Source organism: Tachysurus vachellii, chromosome 3, assembly GCF_030014155.1.
Source record: "Tachysurus vachellii isolate PV-2020 chromosome 3, HZAU_Pvac_v1, whole genome shotgun sequence".
Classification (NCBI taxonomy): Eukaryota; Metazoa; Chordata; class Actinopteri; order Siluriformes; family Bagridae; genus Tachysurus; species Tachysurus vachellii.
In genome coordinates, this window is record NC_083462.1 from 485,798 (window position 1) to 509,841 (window position 24,044).

General features: G+C 40.4%; 2 protein-coding genes and 1 long non-coding RNA gene across 4 annotated transcripts in view; 2 read left to right on the plus strand and 1 right to left on the minus strand.

Moving 5' to 3' along the window:
- The window catches only part of LOC132842105 (GTPase IMAP family member 8), a 611,624-nt gene that overhangs the window by 473,553 nt on the left and 114,027 nt on the right, over positions 1-24,044 (plus strand). The gene's annotated exons all lie outside the window — the stretch shown is intronic.
- LOC132842476 (uncharacterized) lies at positions 16,788-20,407 on the plus strand. 2 transcript variants are annotated; one of them, XM_060865199.1, is made up of 3 exons: positions 16,788-16,911; positions 17,496-18,112; positions 18,319-20,407. In XM_060865199.1, exons 2-3 carry the CDS (start codon positions 17,518-17,520, stop codon positions 19,983-19,985), a joined length of 2,262 nt encoding a protein of 753 aa, XP_060721182.1. In that variant the 5' UTR covers positions 16,788-16,911; positions 17,496-17,517; the 3' UTR covers positions 19,986-20,407. The 2 variants fall into 2 exon arrangements, with proteins under 2 accessions (XP_060721182.1, XP_060721183.1); XM_060865200.1 differs by having other exon boundaries at positions 16,798-16,911; positions 17,503-18,112.
- LOC132842506 (uncharacterized) lies at positions 21,095-23,322 on the minus strand. The gene is made up of 3 exons (XR_009648034.1): positions 23,195-23,322; positions 23,067-23,120; positions 21,095-22,709 (listed from the first exon to the last, which is right to left on the minus strand). It is a non-coding gene; the product is annotated as an uncharacterized LOC132842506 (long non-coding RNA).

The window sequence follows — 24,044 nt, forward strand, 5'->3', positions numbered from 1 at the left end:
ACTTTTTGAGTTTTTGAGATTTAGACAAAAACCTTTTTAGTTCAAATAACAATTCACATGGATAATAGTAGATAAAATAGTCTATAATAAACATCATACGTCTGGTAAAGGGGGTTTGTTATGTCCCCCACTGCTGGAACTTTCATTTAAACATCACTTAAATACAACCATCCAGCACTGTGAAGTACTGTAGATTAATCAGTCCAACAAACACACACTGAGCTGAGAGTCAAAGAAACTCCGAGAGAAAGTAAGTTAATGTAACAGTCACAGGGAAAATTCATTTAGGACTTATTTTATTCAATATGTTATTATTATTATATTCAGGAAGAGAAGTTGTCCTTAGATAAATTGGTCTGATGAAGGTATATAAAATATTTTTTTTTTCTGTTACAGTTCAACATGCCAATTGTTCAGTGAAAACATTTTAAAAACAAAATAACAAATCTAAATAAAATGAAATCTCTGGATCAGATTACTGTCACAGTTTAAAGGATGAATTCTTCTCTTTATCTCCAGTGTCCACACTGAGGATGGTGCTGGTGGACACTCCTGGACTGTTTGATACAGAATATTCTGAGAAAGCGCTGAAACAGGAGATCAGTAAGTGCATTAACATGACGGCTCCAGGACCCCACGCCATCATCCTGTTCATTTCACTCGGCCCCTTCACCGAGGAAGAACGTCTCTCAGTGGAGAAGATCAGAGCCCTTTTTGGAGAAGAAGCAGATAAACACACCATGATCCTCTTTACACATGGTGATGACCTGAGCTGCACGATTGAAGAGTACCTCAGTAGCGCTAACGAGCCCCTCAAAGACCTGATTAGCCAATGTGGACAGAGATATCATGTCTTTAACAATAAAGAAGTGCAGGACCGCATACAGGTTCTGGAGTTCTTGGAGAAAGTAGATAGCATGATTTTAGCCAATAATAACGAGTTCTACACCATTGAGATGTACCGAGAGGTGGAACAGAGGCTGAAGATGAGGGAAGATGAACTGAGGAAGTTCTACGAGCAGGAACTACATGAGCAACAACTGGAACTAGAGGCCAAATTTCAGGAAGAAAAGAGGAAACTGCAGGAGAACCTCGATGTCTTAAAATAATCTGTAGAAGAGAAGGAGAAGAAGATCAAACATCTGCAGCATCTGGTCACCCGGAATAACCAAATACTGACCGAGTATAAAAGATATTATGAGCACAAACTTAATGCAGTGAAACAGGAAGCAGAACAAAGTCAGTTCAGTGAGGAAATACTGAAACGTGTCTTACACGAACTCAAATGCTGGAGTGTGAAATAATCTGCACTGATGTTGTATTTTAGAATCTATAAGAATGAGTCACTAAATCCCTGCTAAAAAAAAACAGCATTGCTGGTCCAGCATAAGGTATGTTTTGCATGCTGGGACCAGCTTGGGATGGTGGTATGCTGGTCCAGCATTAGGTGCTGGTTGCTGGTGTGCTGGCCGACCAGCCTGGGATGCTGGTGTGCTGGCTGAACAGCCTGGGATGGTGGTGTGCTGGTCAACATACAGTATGTTGTCTTTTGGATGCTAGTATAATCCCAGCAAGACCACAACAAAACCCATTTGTTACATATCACATTTCTTAGTGCATATTCATAGTTAAATAAAGACCAAGACAATTTTCTAGAGAATTGTAATTCACTTTTTAATAAAGAAAAACATTCTGTATATTCCTATCATTTACATGGCTTTCTTTGTATGTATATATATATATATATATATATATATATATATATATATATATATATATATATATATATATATATATATATATAATGTGTGTGTGTATAAGTTTGTTTAAAATATTTATATACACAATATATAATTGTCTTTAGACAATTCCTGCTCTATGTCCTCTTTATTCTCTGAAAATTTATAGAAACAAAATAAGAAACAAAACTATATATCACTCATTTGTTTATATTGTGCAGTGAACGAGTTATGATAAAACAGCTACTGCTTAAGTTACATACCTTTAAGCATCAGTATTTGTGCCCCGAAGAAGTCTTGCTTCCATCGTACCCAATAAACCTGTTTGGTCAAACATGTCATAGTTAAAGTCCATAATTTCGCTAGTTGAAACAACTGCCGTGCAGCCGTCATCCAGGTACCTCACATATGCCAACATTCTGATTCCCAGTGATCAGCAGATTCGTCGTGTAGAAGCTTAAGCTTTTTATTTACCCCAAAACAAAATCCTAATAACGGTGGCAAAAACATGATGATCTGGAACACGTGCACTTATACTAATTTCAATAAACACTGTAAGGTATATAATATAGTCGAAAACATTGCGAGATTTATTTTTGGAAAGTGCAGGAACTACATTTACCTTCGTGAACAGAGTTGCTTTAAAGGTTGCATATTACCGCTTTACTAAAAAAAAAAACAAACAACTTAACTACTTCTTAATTGAGACAAATGGATTATATATATATATATATCTTGCAAAAACCATCATTCTGTATGATTTATATGCTGCTTCCCTCATGGAGCCCGGGAAGTCAACATTTGTTGGTATCACTATATTTAATTTGTGGAGACACTTTAATCCCTAACGAACGATTTTTAAATGTTTTTATTCTTTGTTATTCAAAGCTTTTTGAGCTTTGTTATTTCAGTTCTTTATTCAAAAGAGGGAGCAAAAGAAATAACATACTTATAATTAAATATATTCCAATATGATGTGTTTTAATCTTATATTACAGTTTTTTTCAATCGCTAACAAGCGCTTACTTATACTTAAGATAATTTTTCTAAACTCTTAACACAGACTTACACCTACAAAACGCAATTGGCCAAATTGATAATTTTCCTCTCAAAAACACATTTTGTGAAATATAAACTAACTCTCCATTTAAAAACAGAACACATCTTTCTCTGCACACACTAACTTTACCAAAACACTGGAAATCTGACTCAAAATGAAATTAATCTGTCAAAGAATAACACTTGTTTTCACTTCACAAGGTATATGCAGTCAATCAAAATACACCAGGTTTCAAAATACTGGCTATTGTTGACATACTGCATAGACTTTTATGTTTCAGGTAACATGCAATCCACCTTTTACACAAAATTTCTTAGTTGGGAACTGTATGTCCACATGTACTGTATGTTCACATTCAAACGCATTCCAGTAAAAAGCAAATTAGTTCTTTTTTTCTTTACTGTTTACTAAAGGAGGTACAGTAGAAACACAATATAATAGAACAGAAAAAGTTTTACAGTATTGCTTTCAGTGAACAAAATATCATATATAAGAGCATTCTGAAAAACAAAAATCAAAACAAAAAACAAAACAGCAAAAAGCCCAGATAAGAAGGGGGGGAACTAAAAATAGCACAAAATTACTGTATCTAATCCCTGCGATCTTCAGGGTTAGGCCACATGTTTTCGTCAACATCACATCTGATATCATCCAAGGCGATGCACCTGGGATAAAACCGCTTGGTATGTCGGATCCACCCTTGGCAATCTTGAACTGTGATGTCCCTGCAGCCAGCATCCATGGCTTCAAGGAGGGACATCTGGTCATGTGGCTGATGGTCATAAACCTTCCACCTCCATGCAGAAAAGAACTCCTCTATGGGGTTGAGGAAAGGTGAATAGGGTGGAAGGAAGAGACTTACCAGTCTTGGGTGGACTTCAAACCATGCTGTTATTGCTTGCGAATGATGGAAAGCAACATTGTCCCAGGTAATTACAAAGGTCCTCATGTTTTCACCCTCCTGATCCTGCTCTGGTACCAGGCGCTGGTGGAGATCATTGAGAAAGGCAAGGAGGCGCTCGGTATTATAGGGTCCAATCTGACATCTGTGAAGGAGTAATCCTGCATTTGCCATTGCTGCACACATGGTAATGTTTGCCCCTCTCTGTCCTGGCACATCAACTGTGGCCCTTTTTCCAATTATATTTCGTCCACGTCGACGCCTTTTGGATAGATTGAATAACTCTCTGAAACAAAGTTCATGTATATCATGTCATTACTGTATACCATACTGTACTGTAACCTATTACTGTGTAGGTTACCTACTTGCAAAATGCAAAGCTTATAGAACTGGACATTGAATTGAATATACACTATACCTGGACATATTGTCGTCGTAGCTCCTTGACTCTCTCACTGTTCCTCTCAAAGGGAACGTTGTAGAGCTGCTTCATCCGCACTCTGTGTTTGGACAATGTCCGTGTAATGGTTGTGAGGCTGATGCTTTCTATATTGCCAAATATCTCATGGTCCTCCACAATTCTAGTTTTAATTTCATGCAGTTTTATTGCATTATTTGCAACAACCATTTCTACAATGGCAAGCTCTTGATCATTATTGAGGAGCTTTCCTCTTCCCCCAGAGGGTGGAAGATGTTGCATTCTTTAGAGGGGAAAAAAATCAACATATGCATTACTGTATGACCTTATTGACATGTCAAGTGAGAATAAAAACAATCCATGTAAAATGCAATACTTACCTGTTGGTTTGTTGAAAGATGCGAATAATGGAGGTAACTGTTGACCACCTCAAATTGGGTTGCACTCTTTCACCAGCCTCTCTTAGTGAGAGACCGTGGTTGATTACATTGACCATTGGAATGCCACCACCACGCATTCTTACACCTCTACCTTGCCCTGTCCTTTGGCCTGCTCCTCTTCCTGCACCTGCACCTCTCACTGCACTTGCACCTCCTACTGCACCTCTCACTGCACCTCTCACTGCACCTGCACCTCCTACTACACCTCCTACTGCACCTCTCACTGCACCTCTTACTGCACCTCTCACTGCACCTCTTACTGCACCTCTCACTGCACCTGCACCTCCTACTGCACCTCTCACTACAACTCTCACTGCACCTCTTGCTGCACCTCTCACTGCACCTCTCACTGCACCTCTTACTGCACCTCTCACTGCACCTGCACCTCCTACTGCACCTCTCACTGCACCCGCACCTCCTACTGCACCTCTCACTGCACCTCTTGCTGCACCTCTCACTACACCTCTCACTGCACCTCTCCCTGGCCCTGCATCTCTCACTGGAGCTGGTCTTCTCCCTGGGCCCCTTGCTCTTCCTCTTCCATGTCCAGACATTACAGTGTTTGTCTTTTTCTGTTTCTGTTTCCAAAAACATCACTCCTCAAAGTCCTCATTTTATAGTAATAGAAAAAAATAACCCCTGCCACTGAGTCTAAGCCAGACTGGAATCAGCTGTGGTTGGCCCAATTCACCCAACATAAATCAGCCGTGTGTCAATTATTCAATTGTTTGTTTATTATCAGCTGAGATATATTGTTTTTGAACTGATATAATTGCAGAAGCAGAGGTTTCTATACTGTATCTAAGGTTTGGAATATTGTTTTTGCTATTGTGGGATGTTGTGTGTTAACATTCGTGAATACTACAAAAACAATCCATAATTTTGTTGGGAGGTATAACTTGTCTGTTAAGGAAATGTAAGCATTGTGGAAATGTGTTCACTGATTGCATATTGTGTGAAAACGACATGAAATGTGTGAATGGTATGGCCACAAAAGACTGATGCTGTGCTAATTGTGTTTAGAGTTTTGAAAATGTGACAACTGTTTGGACAAACGCTTGTTAGCGACTGAAAAAAACTGTAATGTGTTACATAGAAACATACACAAGCAAAAATAAAGGTTGTTCCCATAAAGGTCATTCCAGCAAGATCATACTGGTTAACCAGCTACAACAGCCCCGTTTTGCTTGATAACACCATGACTATGCTAGCCACCCATCTATACCAGCATTGACAAGCATTATACCAGCACTATACCAGAATGAACCAGTAAAAACCAGCCTGGACCAGCATGGAATTCATGCTGGTTTATGCTGTATTTTTCAGCAGGGATGAATGAACATGTTTATGCCTTATGGCTATGAACTTATTGAGAACTCAGTAACTGAACATTGTTGGGGCAAGTCGTGGCCTAATGGTTAGAGTCGGACTCGTAATCCCAAGGTTGTGGGTTCGAGTCTCGGGCCGGCCACGACTGAGGTGCCCTTGAGCAAGGCACCGAACCTCCCAACTGCTCCCCAGGTGCCGCAGCATAAATGGCTGCCCACTGCTCCGAGTCTGTATTCACGGTGTGTGTGTTCACTGCTGTGTGTGCACTTTGGATGGGTTAAATGCAGAGAATGAATTCTGAGTATGGGTCACGTCACTTTTGTTTTAGATTCCAGCTGACTGTGATTTGTGAAGAGATGTTTTTATTATCTTCACACACACATTACAGCACAGTGGGATGTTTTTCTTCACATATTCATATATGCTCATACTATCACATATGAGGAAGTTGGGGTCAGAGTGTAGGGGCAGTTATGATACAGTGCCCCTGGAGCAGAGTGGGTTAAGGGCCTTGCTCCTTTGTCCAAAAGCTTGGTGGTGCTTCTGATCAACAACCCAGAGCCTTAACCACTGAGCCACCATTACCACCTAGGGTGTGAAATGTTTTGACCTTCACTGAGATGAGGCCGACTCTGTGGATCCTGAGGACAACTCTATGTAGTCTTTGAGGACAACAATCTCTTCATCACTACAACATTTATCAGACTGTATATTTATAATCACACCCCCAGTGTCACCCAAATGAGGATGAGGTTCCCCTTTGAGTCTGGTTCCTCTCAAGGTTCCTTCCTTTACCATCTAAGGGAGTTTTTCCTCCCCACAGTCACCTGAGTCACATCAGACTTGCTCATAGGGGATAAATACAAACACATTTAAATATATCTAAAATTAATCATTGTATAATGAACATTTTGAGCTATGTTTTTTATGTTCTGTAAAGCTGTCTATTGTTAAAATCGCTATACACATAAATTTGAATTGAGTTAAATTCATGTGGTTTATGTTTAATTACTCAAATAAATTATTTTTCTAAGACGATACAGAAATGTTTGCTATTTCACTTTAATTCAGGCAGTTAATAAACAGTGAGCATCAGTCATTATAGTTTTGCAGCAGTTTCTGGTTTCAGTCCTGATCTGGTGTCAGATGAGGGTCTGTGTGGAGTTTGACATGTTCTCAGTTCCTTCAGTTCATGGGTTGTTTGGAAATGTCAGGATTGTGTTCAGTTCTGTCTGAAATGTACCTGTACCTAAGAGAACAGAGTTCCTGCAGGAGTCCAGACTTTAAACAAGCCTTAATCCCAATCTGTCATTAAATGCTCCATATATTATACTCTTTACATTCAGTCAGTGTCGTCTGTCTGCATGGTGTGATCACTGACATCAGCCCATTACTCTCTCAGTTATACTGATATAAACATATGTCATGTAGAAACTCTGCAGTTAGTTTGACCTACTTTACATTTTTTCACCACACAACAGAATTAAAACCCTTTATTAATCCCTATGGGGAAATTAGGGACATATACATACATACACATGTGATATACTGAATGTGTTATCAAAAGTTCACATTTAAATGTATTATAAAAATGTTACATTTATTTTTGTAGTATTCACATTAGTATTCATTGAATAGTGTTTGATTTTCAAGTCGTACTTTACATAAAATAGGTGTTTAATTTAGCACATTTATTGGATTAAGTATCCTAATTATTTGACACACCTGCGTGATGACGTCATCGCGCGCGCCACTAGGTGACGCCCCCGATGCGCTTCATTCTAAATTAATACACCGTCACGGAAGTCATCACTGCAGCGTTCTGTCATTATTTAATTAAACCTTTCGGTACTTCTACACAGGTACAGTAGTTGCAAATTAAGACACTTATTTAAAAACAAACACTATTTAATGCAATACTATCGAGTTAAGTGTGTTAGAAACTGTTTCAAAACTTGTTTGTATTACACTTTTGATAATGTGTCATGAGCTAGCAGGCCTGAGCACATGTGTAGTATGGGCACCTCGTGGTCAACGTGAGAGACGCTATCAGTTATGAATATTTAAAATATTAATGTTAGTGAAAGTATAATTATATTGTTTCAGATGATTTGATTCTTTTATCTCAGTTTAAGAGGAAGTATTAACATTGTGCATACTTGATTATATTTATGTTTCAGAGTATCCTATTCTTGCAAAGAGCATGTGGAGCTAAGGAAGTCAGTTCTGTTTGTATTTCTGGTTACTACAGTGAAGAAGCAGCGATACACACATGTATTGATAGTGTCAGATAATGGGTTTTTGCTATGTATACATTCATGTTGATTCTAAATTAATACACCGTCACGGAAGTCATCACTGCAGCGTTCTGTCATTATTTAATTAAACCTTTCGGTACTTCTACACAGGTACTACAATTTTGGAGGCACCGCTGGGATAGATGTTCGGTGGATCAACTTCCTGATCGGTAGAGCCCACCTAGCAACATCATCCCGTTCTCAGTGATTCAGATGTGTAGCAGTGTGAAGTAGGACAAGTGGTGAGAAAGATCTGGTTGAGCAGTGCACGTGAAGAACTACAGTTGGTTCCTTCAGTGGGTCAAGTCAGTGAGGTAAACACCACCCTTAACACCCTGCTTATACAGCTGCTAAAGATGGATGCACTTAAAAGTCTTCAAGATGAAATTGGTGAGAAATTATGCACATTGTCATGTGAAAAGCTGGAAGAGCTCTGTGAATATCTCCACATCACAAAAGATGGTGAGTCAACTGTAACTCGTTTGTCCCTGCTAAATCTCCTCAGCAACTATCTCTTACGAACTGAGCTTGATGAGTTAGAGGATGGAGGAATGGCTGAGCTTTTAGCAATCAATGAGAAACTGAATCAGCTCATAGGAACAAATGTTAATGCTTCTAGAAGGGAGGAAAAGGAATCTGGTGAAGAAGTAACAATTCAGAGTTCAATTAGAGACCGTGAAAATACTGAACTGTTGGCAGCTATGCATATTAGTCCTACTGTGCCACTGAATACAGAAAGGAGACAGATGCACACCAACAGCTCGGTTAGCAGAGAACACACATTACAGAGACAGATTACCCCAGTGTGGCATAAAGATTTCAAGATTGCTGGCCTCATAGGAGACCCAGGGCAAAAGGATCGCCTCTCATTTTCCAGTTTAGCACGGCAGATAGAAAGTGGATTAAAAAAGGGCTATCCAGAGCAGGAAATAATTGATTCTGTCATCAGAGCTATCACACCAGGGCTTCAGTTGCGAAGTTATCTGGAGGGCAAGGCAGAACTGACACTCCCAGTGTTGAGACAAATACTTCGCTCCCATTATCAAGAGAAAAATGCTACTGAACTTTACAAGCAACTCACTACAGAAGCTCAGCGCTCAAGAGAAACACCACAAAGCTTCTTAATTCGTGTTCTTGACCTCAGACAGAAAATCTTGTTCGCCTCTCAAGAAGATGACTCTGGATTAAAATATGATCCCGGTCTTGTACAAAATATGTTCTTGCACACTGTCCTGACAGGGCTGCAAAATGATCGCATTCAAAGTGACCTTCAGCCATACTTGTCTAACCCTAACATCTCAGATGAAGTGCTGATGGAGAAACTCAATGTTGCTTGCTCCAATCAATCTGAAAGACAGAACAAACGCAAACATGATCGAAGTGGTACTGTTCATGCTGTGCAGTTAAATGAGTCTGTTCCTGAACAAAGATGTCAATCAAAGCCGCCTAAGTTTGATCTCATGTTACAACTGAAAAGCTTAAGTGACGATATCATGCAGATAAAAGAGACAATTCAACAGCCCTTCTCTGTCCCCCAGCAGTGCTTTGCAGTCAGTAACACGGAACCAGCAGCAAAGGCTCTACCACTATATCAAGATTCTCATCAGAACTTCCAGCAGATTTCAGGATGTACCAAAGCTCAAGAGACTCCGACCTGGAGACCAGAATCACTTAACTACCAACAGCAGACAGGTCCATGCATGTATTCACATCAGTTTCCACAAAGTCAATCTCAGGTAGTGAGACAAAACCCACCTTTTCCACTCTCAAATTCAGTGCAGTCCTCTTCTGTTCCACAAGAACGTCCATATCAGTCACAGCAATCACCCAACTTGCAGTGTGCGAATCTGGCAAAACAGTATGAAACACTAGAGGCTCACTATGGACAACCACCTGTGTATCCTTATCCTCAGCACCCTCCCATGTCAGTTAATTATGCAACTCAGCCTTCAAATTTGGCAGCCCCCCAGTATTATCCCCAGCAGTATAGAGCGCTACCACAACATTACCCTCAGCAGTTTCGCCAGCCTCGTCCTTCACGAGTCAGACCATGTTTCCACTGCCAGCAGCGGAAAACAGAGGAACCTTGCACTCATTGCTACGTCTGCGGCAGCAGTGAGCACTTCTCAGCGGGCTGTAAAAGTAAAGGTGCCAGATCTCAGTCAGGAGCCCCGTTAAACAGGAGCGGGTTGCCCCCAAGGGACAGGGTGTGACCCGAGCGGTAGAAACGTCCCAGAAACAGGAGAGATGTGGCACAAACCATCAGCTTGAGCTCGAATCCCAGTTCCTCAACAGAATTTTAGCTACCCCTTGCCAAGTTAACCGTCATTCTGCTGTAACATCATTAGTAGGCAGACAGTGCCTGGTGACCTGCTATTTACATGGACAAAAGACAGAAGCCTTATGGGACACAGGCTCCCAAGTATGTGTTATAGATGAGCAATGGAAAACAAAATATGCACCTGAACTGACACTGAGAAATATTTCTGAGGCGACAGAAGCGCCAGATAGCCTACAACTGGTAGCAGCCAATGGAACAAACATGCCATACTGTGGATGGGTGGAAATGACATTTAAGCTGGCATCTCCTGGGACCAGGGGAAGGGAGTTAATGATTCCTGTGCTTGTCCTGAAGGACCAAGAATTGTCCAGGCCTATCATTGGATATAACGTCATAGAGCAGGTTATGAAGCAACATGAAGTGAATGGATTTCCTGATGGGACTGGTGAAAACTTGTACAGGACTGTTAGAAATGCTTTCCCTAGCCTCAAGAAGAAGGAGGTTCACACCTTCATCAATTTAGTGTCTGCAGAGGACTCCAAAGAGTATGCAGTGAGGACAATGAAGGAAACTATGAACATCCCCAAGCACACTGTGATGATGATTCAATGTCAGGTGAAAGTGCCTTATGTGACACAAGATAGCGTCTTGCTGTTTGAACCACATGTTAACCCACAACATTCTGATGGACTTGAACTATTTGACACCCTTCTTATTATGAAAAAAGGTTCTCGCCCATCGGTTACTATCAGTGTGCAGAATGGAACAGATCATGACATCACACTTATTGGCAGAACAGAACTAGGGACACTGCAAGCAGTTAAATCGGTCCTACCAGCCGCAACATCACAGAGTGCAGTCACAGCCTCTGTTACTCAGACCCCAAAGGAAACCATTAGAGTAGACGGCAACATGGATCCATGGGATCCTCCAGTCGATGTGAGCCACTTAACGTTACCCCAACAACAACAAGTAAAGCAGATGTTGCGTGAGGAATGTCACGTTTTCTCAAAGTCAGACGACGACATTGGCTGTATTCCAGGTTTGCAACTGAGTCTTAGCTTAAACGATCACACCCCTGTTGCTCGCACCTACACTTCAGTTCCTAAACCGCTATACCAGGAAATGAAGGACTACTTACATGATCTGATTGCCCAAGGATGGGTGCAGAAATCCCATTCCCCTTACTCGTCCCCAATCGTCTGTGTCCGAAAAAAAGATGGGAGCCTCAGATTGTGTGTCGACTATAGAGAGCTGAACAGCAAAACAGTTCCTGACCGCCAGCCGATACCTAGGGTGCAGGATGTACTAGATGGACTAGGAGGCAATGCATGGTTCTCTCTATTAGATCAAGGGAAGGCCTATCATCAGGGTTTTATGTCCCCAGAGAGCAGGCACTTGACCGCATTCACTACACCGTGGAGCTTATATGAATGGTGCCGCATTCCGTTTGGCCTTATGAATGCGCCAGCTGCATTCCAACGTTTCATGGAGGAATGCTTGGAGGGACTACGGGATAAAATCTGCATACCCTACCTCGATGACATTCTTGTCTTCACGGAGTCATTTGATGAACATGTTGAGGCAGTGAGGAAAGTACTGCAAAGACTGAAATCCAACGGAGTTAAGCTGAAAGCGAGAAAATGTGAACTTTTCAAGAATGAAGTACGTTATCTGGGGAGACTCGTCTCAGCTGAAGGTAGCCGTGTGGACCCTGCAGATACTGTTGCTGTAACAGCACTCAAAGAAAAGACACCAAGCACTGTGGGAGAATTGCGTAAAGTACTGGGACTGCTCAGCTATTATCGGCAATATGTAAAAGACTTCTCCCGGGTCGCCAACCCTCTGTATGACTTGCTAAAAGCCAAGGCTGACGGTAGTGAGGACCAGAGAAAAGGGAAAAGAAAAAGGGAAACTCACAAGAAAAATCAGGTTGTGCCATCGAGTCAACCAATTGAGTGGACAAAACACCATCAGGAGACTCTTGAAAAGTTGATTGATCACCTGATCCACCCTCCTGTGCTAGGATTCCCTGATTTCTCCCAACCATTTATTCTTCATACAGATGCCTCCAACCAGGGGTTGGGAGCAGTCCTGTACCAGAATCAGAATGGCAAGTTGAGAGTCATTGCCTATGGCTCTCGGACGTTAACAGCAGCAGAAAAGAACTATCACATGCACAGTGGGAAGTTGGAATTTTTAGCTCTAAAGTGGGCTGTAACTGAAAAATTTAGAGATTATCTCTATTATGCACCAACGTTTACTGTGTTCAGTGACAACAACCCACTAACCTATGTCCTGACTTCGGCCAAGCTAAACGCCACTGGATGTCGTTGGGTTGCGGAGCTTGCAGATTTTCACTTTTCCATCCGTTATCGTCCTGGTAGAGAAAACATAGATGCAGACACACTGTCCAGAATGCCAGTAGATCTGGAAGAAACCATGAGAGAATACACCGAAGAGCTTTCATCTGATGGTGTAGGAGCAATGATCCAAGCAGTGGAGATTCAAGATGATCAAAATGCACCCCTCACTATAGCCTGCCAGAGTGCACCAGTATGTGAGATGGGCAGCGTGGAACCTCTCAAAGCCCTGTCAAAAGAGGAGATTAGACAAGCTCAGAGGGATGACAAAGAGATTGAAAAAATCATTGAACACTTACAGTCAGGATCCAAACCTCTCCAGCAGTGGCGTTCAGGCAGTTCAATACCCAGAAGTCTTTGGAGAGAATGGGATAAATTAAAGTTGGATGAACATGGAATTCTGTTTCGAAAAACATCCCAAAGGACCCAACTGGTTTTACCGACTCAATTCAGACAAACTGTGTTAAGGGAACTGCACGATGAGATGGGTCATCAGGGTCTTGACCGTACTACCAGTCTCATTAGAGATCGTTTTTTCTGGCCATACATGCAAAAAGACATTGAACATTATGTTCTCAGAACCTGCTCCTGCATAAAACAAAAAAAAACCATGTAGAGAGACAAGAGCACCACTTAAAAGCATCAAAACCACATTCCCATTTGAATTGGTGTCCATTGACTTCCTTCACTTGGACAAATGCAAGGGAGGTTATGAATACATTTTGGTGATCATTGACCACTTCACTCGTTTTGCACAGGCATACGCCGCCACCTCAAAATCAGCAAAAACAGTGGCTGACCGATTATTCAATGACTTCGCCCTCAAGTTTGGTTTCCCCTCAAGAATTCACCATGATCAAGGAGGAGAATTCGAAAATCAGTTGTTTGCTCAGCTCAGAAAGTATAGTGGCATTGCTGGCTCAAGGACAACGCCCTACCACCCCCAGGGGAATGGGCAGGTGGAAAGATTTAATCGGACTTTGCTACAGATGTTGAAAACCCTGACTGAAAGACAAAAATCTAACTGGAAAGAGGCACTTAATAAACTCATCTTTGCTTATAACTGTACCAAATGTGAAGTGACTGGCTTTTCACCTTTCCACCTTCTGTTCGGGCGCTCTCCAAGGCTTCCCATCGACAGTCTTTTTGGACTCAACCCGGATAACTGCTCTGTAAGTCACAGCGAGTATGTGGAACGGTGGACAAAAGAAATGAACGAGGCTTGTCAGATAGCCAGAGAACATGCAAACAAGTGTGCTGAAAGGAACAAAAAGAACTATGACCTAAAAGTAAGGTGCACAGACCTTATTCCAGGTAGTAGGGTTCTTGTGAAAAACTTGACTCCAAGGGGCGGAACGGGAAAACTTCGAAATTACTGGGAGAACGAGGTCCATGTTGTTTTACGCCAAGTTGCCAATGATGTACCAATCTATGAAGTGAAACCTGAGCAGAGTAAAGGTCGATCACGAGTGTTGCACCGTAATCATCTTCTTCCCTGCGATTACTTACCTCTGGATATTACACCAACCCCGAGTACCCAATCAAAGCAAAAACACCAACAAAGAAATAGCCAAACTCAGCCCGCCCAGAGAAGAGAATGTGAAGCAGGGTATGATAATGAAAGTGAAGAGGATGAGTACTACTTTCAAGTGGAGCCGTTTCAGACCAGGCCACCAGAAAGCAGTGACTGCCTAAAGAACAGAAATGTGTTACCACAACCGTCAGTAACTTCTGCGCCTCGATCAGTGGTGAAACCAAGGCCACAATCTCACCCAGCAAAGTCAGAAATAGATCTTTCAGAGTCCGCACCTGACATAAGAATAGAACTGGAAAATGAACCAACTGTTGACCTCATGCAACAAGACTTACCTTCTACTGAAGCAGCTGGATCACCTGGGCCCAGAGACAGGACCACTGAGGAGGAAAACGGGTACCAGTTCACCAGGAGAAACCGACGACCACCTAGAAAGTTTACCTATGACAATCTTGGGTCCCCATCATGCTACACTATGCGGATAATTGGCAACAACCCCTACCCACACTTTGCATCTAGTGGAATGACAGCTGTGACACCCTGGTCATCAACACCCCTTCGTTACCCCCAGCCTACATATGTGTGCTATTAACTTCGAATTGCACTACCACATACAGTTTCACCCTCTATCTTGTCACCGTATGGCCTGTGTTGAAGGCATGAGATGTCACTATACAGAACATTACCCAGGGACTGTTTATTGCTACAGTGAGACACTATTGCAAAACTAAAATAATGGACTGTTCTCAGATTTTGGAAAGTAATGGACTGTTGTGCGGTTTTAAACCTGTGGACACTTCGAATCATTCTGAGACTTCCCTCATTGACACTGGTTGAATCGTTTTTTTCTCTCGAAGGACTCTGTCATATTTTTCTTGCTAAAGCAAATGAATAGAGTTTGCATATGGCTCCCTTTTTTTCTAGACCTACCGCATGGAACTATTTACAAAAAAAGTGCCTATTGTCTATTAAGAAATAAGGACTTTTGTAAGTTGAAATGAGCAATATCACAATTGTGAATGTATGCTTGGAAAAAAAGGAGAATGTACAAGTAATATGTGATGACTATTTTGTAATATTTTATGTTGTAGACACCTGCTGGGTAAAGTTGAAATAGGTTAAGTACTGTAAATTGGGCATATATGTGACTTAGTAATTCGATGTCGGGACGACATCTTTTCATGGAGGGGAGAGTGTGATACTGAATGTGTTATCAAAAGTTCACATTTAAATGTATTATAAAAATGTTACATTTATTTTTGTAGTATTCACATTAGTATTCATTGAATAGTGTTTGATTTTCAAGTCGTACTTTACATAAAATAGGTGTTTAATTTAGCACATTTATTGGATTAAGTATCCTAATTATTTGACACACCTGCGTGATGACGTCATCGCGCGCCACTAGGTGACGCCCCCGATGCGCTTCATTCTAAATTAATACACCGTCACGGAAGTCATCACTGCAGCGTTCTGTCATTATTTAATTAAACCTTTCGGTACTTCTACACAGGTACAGTAGTTGCAAATTAAGACACTTATTTAAAAGCAAACACTATTTAATGCAATACTATCGAGTTAAGTGTGTTAGAAACTGTTTCAAAACTTGTTTGTATTACACTTTTGATAATGTGTCATGAGCTAGCAGGCCTGAGCACATGTGTAGTATGGGCACCTCGTGGTCAACGTGAGAGACGCTATCAGTTATGAATATTTAAAATATTAATGTTAGTGAAAGTATAATTATATTGTTTCAGATGATTTGATTCTTTTATCTCAGTTTAAGAGGAAGTATTAACATTGTGCATACTTGATTATATTTATGTTTCAGAGTATCCTATTCTTGCAAAGAGCATGTGGAGCTAAGGAAGTCAGTTCTGTTTGTATTTCTGGTTACTACAGTGAAGAAGCAGCGATACACACATGTATTGATAGTGTCAGATAATGGGTTTTTGCTATGTATACATTCATGTTGATTCTAAATTAATACACCGTCACGGAAGTCATCACTGCAGCGTTCTGTCATTATTTAATTAAACCTTTCGGTACTTCTACACAGGTACTACACACACACGTTAATGTGTGTGGGAAATGTACACATCTGCACAAATGAGAAAAACATAATATACATCATTCTGTGCATGTAAACATACACACACAAACGGTTTACACACACACACGGTTTACACACACACACACGGTTTACACACACACACACACACACACACACGGTTTACACACAAAACCACATGTATAGATGGTTAATAAATGAGGACCCTGTTTTTACTCTGTACATTATTTTGTAGTCAGTATGAGAATATTCAATACATCACAGTAACTAATACTGTGGGTGTGGATTTGTGGCTTCAAATAACAAGGGAATAGTAGAGACGTAAGAGTCGACTCTCCACTACAAAAGAGTCGGTTCGATGAATTGATTCGTTCGTGAACGACACATAAACACACTGTAGTGAGGAAGTGAAAGTGTTTCTGAACAACTCGACGTTCACAAAAGAACAAAAGTTTGGTCTGAAATATAACCTTAGACGGTAAGTTATTATAAATCGTTTTATGAATGATTTTAAACTTTAATGTATGTTTTAATGTGTATTTTAATGTGTATTTTACCAAATCGCATATTTTCAGGTTTTTATTTCAGCTGCGTGACAAAAATAAGCTGCAGCACCGAAAAGCCGGAAGACATTTTATCTGTTAAATAAAACCCAATCAGAAAAACATAGAAATGTTAGAAGAAGATTAAATGTAGAGTTTTTAATAAAGTTACTGATAAAAACACAACACAATGTAAAGATCAGCTTTATTGTGTGTTTGATTGCTAGCAGCAGGAGAATCTACAGAAGGAGAAACTCCTCAGATACAGGACTTACATTGTGTTAAGGGTTTTATTATAAATCTAACAATAATAAGTTAGGGAATAAACTAGTGTGTGTGTGTGTGTGTGTGTGTGTGTGTGTGTGTGTCTGTGTGTGTGTGTGTGTGTGTGTGTGTCTGTGTGTGTGTCTGTGTCTGTGTGTATTTGTGTGTGTGTGTGTATGTCTGTCTGTCTGTCTGTGTGTCTGTGTGTGTGTATGTGTGTGTGTGTATGTCTGTGTATGTGTGTTTTCTTCTCCAGTAAACAGGTCTTCTACAGTCTGATGAAGATGAGCCACATCAGTAAGATGTCACCACCACAGTTTAATTTCATCTTGTTGGGAAAATCAGGTTCAGGTAAAAGTGCATCAGGAAACACCATATTAGGACAAAGAGCTTTCACCTCACAGAAAAGTCAAACCTCTGTCACTAAACATGTTCAGATGGAACACTGTACAGTTTCTGGTCTCCCAGTTACTGTTTACGACACTCCAGGGTTCTGTAACACTGAGCTGAGTGATGATCAGGTCATACAGGAATGTCAGAAGGCCTTCAGCTCATGTGAGTCAGAATCAGACGTCTGTACATATCTACTGGTCATCAGGGCAGATAGATTTACTGAGGAAGATCTGAAAGCTGTGCAGAAAACCGAGCTTCTGTTAGGACCACAGCGTCTGGAAAAGACCTGGATCCTCTTCACTGGAGGAGATGAACTAGAGGAAGAGGAACAGACCATAGAGAATTTCATCATTAATACAGAATCTCTGATGGAGCTGATGAAGAGATACAGTTACAGACACCACGTCTTCAACAACAATATAAAAAGTGACCAAGCTAAAGACCTTCTGAACATAGTTGTCAAGAAATTTTTTAAATCTGGTGAGTTTTTATTCATAAGTAAAAACCTTCTAGTGAAAGTGAGCAATAAATTATTTAATACTGGTGAGTAATTCTACTGAAATCTATTACTTCAGACAGACAGTTCACCGAGACATTCATGTCTCATTGAGTATTATTTTTAAATTATGTAAAATTTTACAGTTTTCATTTTTTGAAGATCTAAACATTTTATTTTCCTCAATCAGCATCACATCTGCAGAGAAAAAAACCACAGACCACCAGCAGCAGTTCTGACCTGAGGATTGTGCTGTTAGGGAAAACTGGATGGGGGAAGAGCTCTACAGGAAACACCATCCTGGGAGAGGAGAAATTCAGATCTAAATTCAGCATGAACTCTATCACCAGCAAGAGTGAAGCTCATCATGGCCATGTTGAGGACAGGAACGTGTGTGTGATTGATACTCCAGGTCTCTTAGACACATCTGTTGATCCTGTAAAAACAGCTTGTGAGATAGGGAGGAGTATCTATTTGTCCAGTCCAGGACCTCACACTCTCCTCATTGTTCTGCCACTGAATATTAGGTACACAGAACAGGAAAAACACATTATTCAGCTAATTGAAAACTTATTTGGAGATGAAGTGAGGAAATATGCAATGGTTCTCTTCACCCATGGAGACCAGTTAGATGGAGAAAATGTAGAGACACTCATTAAAGAGAACAAGACTTTAAGTGACCTTGTCCAGCAGTGTGGAGGTGGATATCATGTCTTTAATAATAAAGAGCTGACAAACAGAGAGCAGGTCAGTGAGCTACTGCAGAAGATAGACAGGATGGTGGAGAAGAACGGAGGAACCTGTTACTCCAATGAGATGTTTGAGGAAGCAGCCAGACTCAGACAGGAGGAGGAGAAGAGGGTGAGGAGAGAGGAAGAGGAAGTAAAACAAAGAGTGGAGGAGGAAATAAAACAGAGAGTGGAGGAGGAAATAATACAGAGAGCAGAAGAGGAAATAAAACAGAGAGTGGAAGAGGAAATAAAAAAAGAAAACAGAAAGAAAACAGCAGAAATAAAACAGAGAGTGGAAGAGGAAATAAAACAGAGAGTGGAAGAGGAAATAAAACAGAGAGTGGAAGAGGAAATAAAACAGAGAGTGGAAGAGGAAATAAAACAGAAAGTGCAACAGGAAATAAAACAGAAAGTGGAAGAGGAAAAAGAGGCAAATAGCTCATTTTTGAAGAATTTTTATGTGAAATATCATAAATGGATTCTTGCAGCTCTTGTTGGTGTTGTTTGTGCTGGTGTTGGTGCTGTTGCTGTTTATTGTGCTGGTGTTGCTGGTGCTACTGCTGGTGCTACTGCTGGTGCTGGTGTTGTTGCTGCTGGTGCTGGTGCTGGTGTTGCTGGTGCTGGTGTTGCTGCTGCTGGTGCTGGTGCTACTGCTACTGCTGGTGTTGCTGCTGCTGGTGCTGGTGTTGCTGCTGGTGGTGCTGTTGTTGTTGCTGCTGGTGCTGGTGCTACTGCTGGTGCTGTTGCTGTTGCTGCTGCTGGTGCTACTGCTGGTGCTGTTGTTGCTGCTGGTGCTACTGCTGGTGCTGTTGTTGCTGCTGGTGCTACTGCTGGTGCTGTTGTTGCTGCTGGTGCTGGTGCTACTGCTGGTGCTGTTGTTGCTGCTGGTGCTGGTGCTACTGCTGGTGCTGTTGCTGCTGCTGGTGTTGCTGCTGGTGTTGGTGTTGCTGGTGCTGGTGTTGCTGCTGCTGGTGCTGGTGCTACTGCTGGTGTTGCTGCTGCTGGTGTTGCCTCTGCTGGTGCTGGTGTTGCTGCTGCTGCTGGTGTTGGTGCTGCTGTTGGTGCTGGTGTTTGTGCTATAGTCGAAGGTGTAAATTATTTGTGTGATTCTAAAAATAAAAAGTAGATGATCTGAAATAAGACTTGTGATTAGAATGAACACCAGACCTGGTTACTCTGTCTGAATTATTCTCTCATATTAAATCAGATTTCATTTAGATTGTTATACTGAATTTTACAAATCCTGTCTAAATCACCTATAACCTAAAATGTATAATCCTGTGTACTGTAATAAAATGTGTTAGTGAACACTGTAGAGTTCATATATATAGTCTTTATATAATCAGTGAGAAAAATAATAATAATAGGTGTTTATGTGTGAGTAGAATCTATATTGTGTTTCTTTTCCTCAGCTGTGCAGTGGCAGGTTTACGGCCAGTGTACAGAATAGAATCATTTTAAATCTGTATCTTAATAAATGTGTCAAGTCTCTCAACATGATGTGTACTAATGATGTGTGCACTAATAAAACATTACTGTCAGTAGTAATACTGTCATTTATTTATTATAATTTATTATAATTATATACAGATTTCTATAACCACAGTAGATTTCCTGAAATATCATTATTTGTGTGTGTTATAGAAATAAGGAGGAACTTCACAAAGATGACTTTATTATAAATGCTTTAGTTTTAGAACCATATTTTATTGTAATCTTTAACAATCTGTATATAGAACAGATTAAAGTATAATATATAGTTTTAAGACTATATTGTGTGACAATACTAGTGTGTGTGTGTGTGTGTGTGTGTGTGTGTGTGTGTATACACTGTATCTGCTGCAGACTGACACACACTTGTTCCTCTTCATGTTTATATTTATTTGGAATGTTATTGTTTATATCAGATCTGTTCACTGAGGCTCACACACACCACCTTTAGGTATAATGAAAAAGTTTATAGTCTCAGTTACAGTTTAAATTAAATTTAATCTTGAGGATCATCCAAGAGATCAGTTTCTGTTCTATCTGAAGTGATAGCAGCAGTGATACCATCATATCTCTCTCCACACACACACACACACACACAGGAGAGAGAGACTTCCTGCCTCAACCCAGGGTGTGTTCTGTATTGTACAGTGGTTTGTGTCTATCTTGATTTCCACAGTGAAATGATTAAGATTCCAGTAGATAACTAAATAAAACAGAAAAAAACACACATGCAAAAAAAGATGAGAGAAAAATAACAGCTGAATTTATTGATATTGAACTTCATGAATGTTCACACCAGCTCTTCTAGGCTGTGGATATTGCCATGGATATGTTTCTTCCTACTGAACCCTCACCAGCTTATCCATGAGGTAATGACAAAATAACAAAGAGAAGAGTGACGACTGCATCAAACACATCATATTACTGACATAAAACAAGTACATCACCACAGGTAGGTATAATAATCACTAATATAATCAGGGAGAGGGATACTGAGTGCTTTTGTATGTCTAGAACAATTCTATACAGATGACGTGAAAGTGTTCAGTAGATTTCTGTAGATGTTTTATAGTGATTAGTGACTGAACCTCACAGATCTCACAGTCACAACACGTCTCACCTTTATACTGCTAGTGTAGATTCATATTCAGTATAATGTTTACTGTCCCCTGTGCATTGCAGTGTAAGCTCCAACAGCTCCAGCTAGCGCTGCTAACAGTATCACTGGTGTCTGGTCTGAAACAGCGAAGCCTACAGATGACCCAAATAAACCACCACAGACGACAACAAAGCCTTTTTTTCAAGCACTGATAGAAAACTTTAGGACGCTCTTGAGGTGATGAGCAAGACATCTTTAACTGACTTCTCCATATCAGACCCCAGAGCTTTCCTGTAATCAGTCCCAAAGCTGCTGCTGACCCTCCCAAACCACAGCCATGTACAAACATCCATCTGTCTGCAGAGCCTCTGCTGAACACAAATCCCATAGATAGAGAGAAAACTGCAATTACACACAAATATTTCAGCTGATTAACAAACTGTACATTAATTGTATTTTTTAGGTCAGATAGTTTCTTGCTAAGCCCCTGCTCTCCATCCTCCATGGTGTTCTCATCTTCACTACTGTACTTAGATGCTTCTTCATTTGCTGCTTTTGCCTTTAACAGTTCCGTTCATACTCTCTCTAATTCCATTTGGTAAGTTATTCTAGCACTTTCTTCCTGACTGCGCTGTTGTTCTAAACTTATCTGTTCTTCAGCTCTCCTCGATGCCTCCTGCAGCATCTCCAGCGTGTAGAAGCGGTTCTCCTGATCAGACACAATTCTGTCTATAATATCCAGTAGATAATAAACCTGTTCTCTGTCTGCTGGAGCGTCATTGTTTAACACAGTAAATCTCCCACCACAGTCTCTCACTAAATTCATCAAGAGCTCATTCTGTGAGATTAACCTACTCATGTCTTCATGTTGAATCTGATCTCCATGTGTGAACAGGACTATTGTGTATCTAAACACTTCCTCTCCATAGGTCTGTTTAAACTGTGACACTGTTTCTGCCTCCTGCTGTGTAAATGTGGTGGGTTTTAACACATAGAGAAACACATGAACTCCTGGAGAAGGTAATGTCACACTATGGTCTATCTCACTGACAAGATCTTCTTCATGTGTAGAACAACGGTCACTCTCCTGTGTCCAATCACAGCTCTCTCCATCTGACATGGTCTGGTAACTGATGAAGAGCCAAAACCTCGAGCGAATCTGTCCACACCGAGGATGGTGTTTCCCACAGAACTTTTTCCAACACCAGTTTTTCCTATTAAGGTGATCTGAACGTCACTGGGGTCAGACATGACTGCAGTCTGTAGAAACGAACAACAAGGTTCTCATGGGGGTGAAAATTAATTCTAATTCAGCTTCTAAAATGAATGTGAAGTTTTACATGAAGAACATGATTTAATCAGTGACTAATATATTTGATATGTTTATGTATATATTTACATAAGAGATACGCCAACAAAATAATCATAATGTTGACTGAAATACTGTCCTGATGTTTAGAACTGAATCCTTTTCTAGGTCTTTATACCCAAACATGTCATTATTAGAAGAGTTAATGATTTTTTCTCTACACGATTAAAGCTCTGTTCAGCCATGATTTCAGACATATAATCTGTAATAATGTAAATAAAGCTCAGTTCAGGTGTAAATGGACTTACAGTAGCAGTAGAAACGGTGCTGGACTGCAGCAGGTCTGAGATCAGCTTCTGAACCTGTTCGGATATTTCTCATTTAAAACTTCTATCAAATATATAATAGTCATTTAGATAAATAAATAAACACTTACCGCGATATAAATCTCCCAACTTCAGTTACAGAAACAGCAGCAAGTTTCAGCACATTAACGCCATTTCACGTCTGAAATGTTGAACAGATTCACAACAAAATGTCGGACTGGTTTACTTTCGCTTTCAGCTGAACACTGAACAGAGGACAGTGTGGAGGCGTGGTTACGTTTAAATAAACTCTGAAATCTGAGTGGCCACGGATTGTAACGCCACGCAATCCTACACTGTGATTGGCTACAGTCCTGTGAGAGGCGGGGCTACTGTGTGTAGTTCACCTTGTGATTCACAACCAAAGTCTATTTTACATCATTGTGATCATACAAGGAAACTGTGGCAAGACATTTCCCAGGTCTCTGTAGGCTCCATATATGAAGAGCTTTATTTTAAGGATGTTTTGTTTGTGTTTCTCAGTTTTAAGAAGCAATATGAATATTTATTTTCTTTACAACTTAATTATTTTTTATTCATAAATGTAGAACTATGAAAGTTTTCCCCATTTTTTCACTTAAAAAAAAAGATGTTTTAGGTTTATGTTAAATTCTACCTCCTGTAACAAAAAGCTACTAAAATGTTTAATATACAGTGGTGTGAAAAAGTCTTGGCCCCCTTCCTGATTTTTTATGTACGTTTGTCACACTTTAATGTTTCAGATCAAACAAATGTAAATATTAGCCAAAGATAACAAGTAAACACAACATGCAGTTTTTAAATGAAGAATTTTTATTATTAAGAGAAAACAAAATCCAAACCCACACGGCCCAGTGTGAAAAAGTATTTGCCCCCTAAACCTAATAACTGGTTGGTTCACCCTTAGTAGCAAGAACTGCAATTAAGTGTTAGTGATAACTT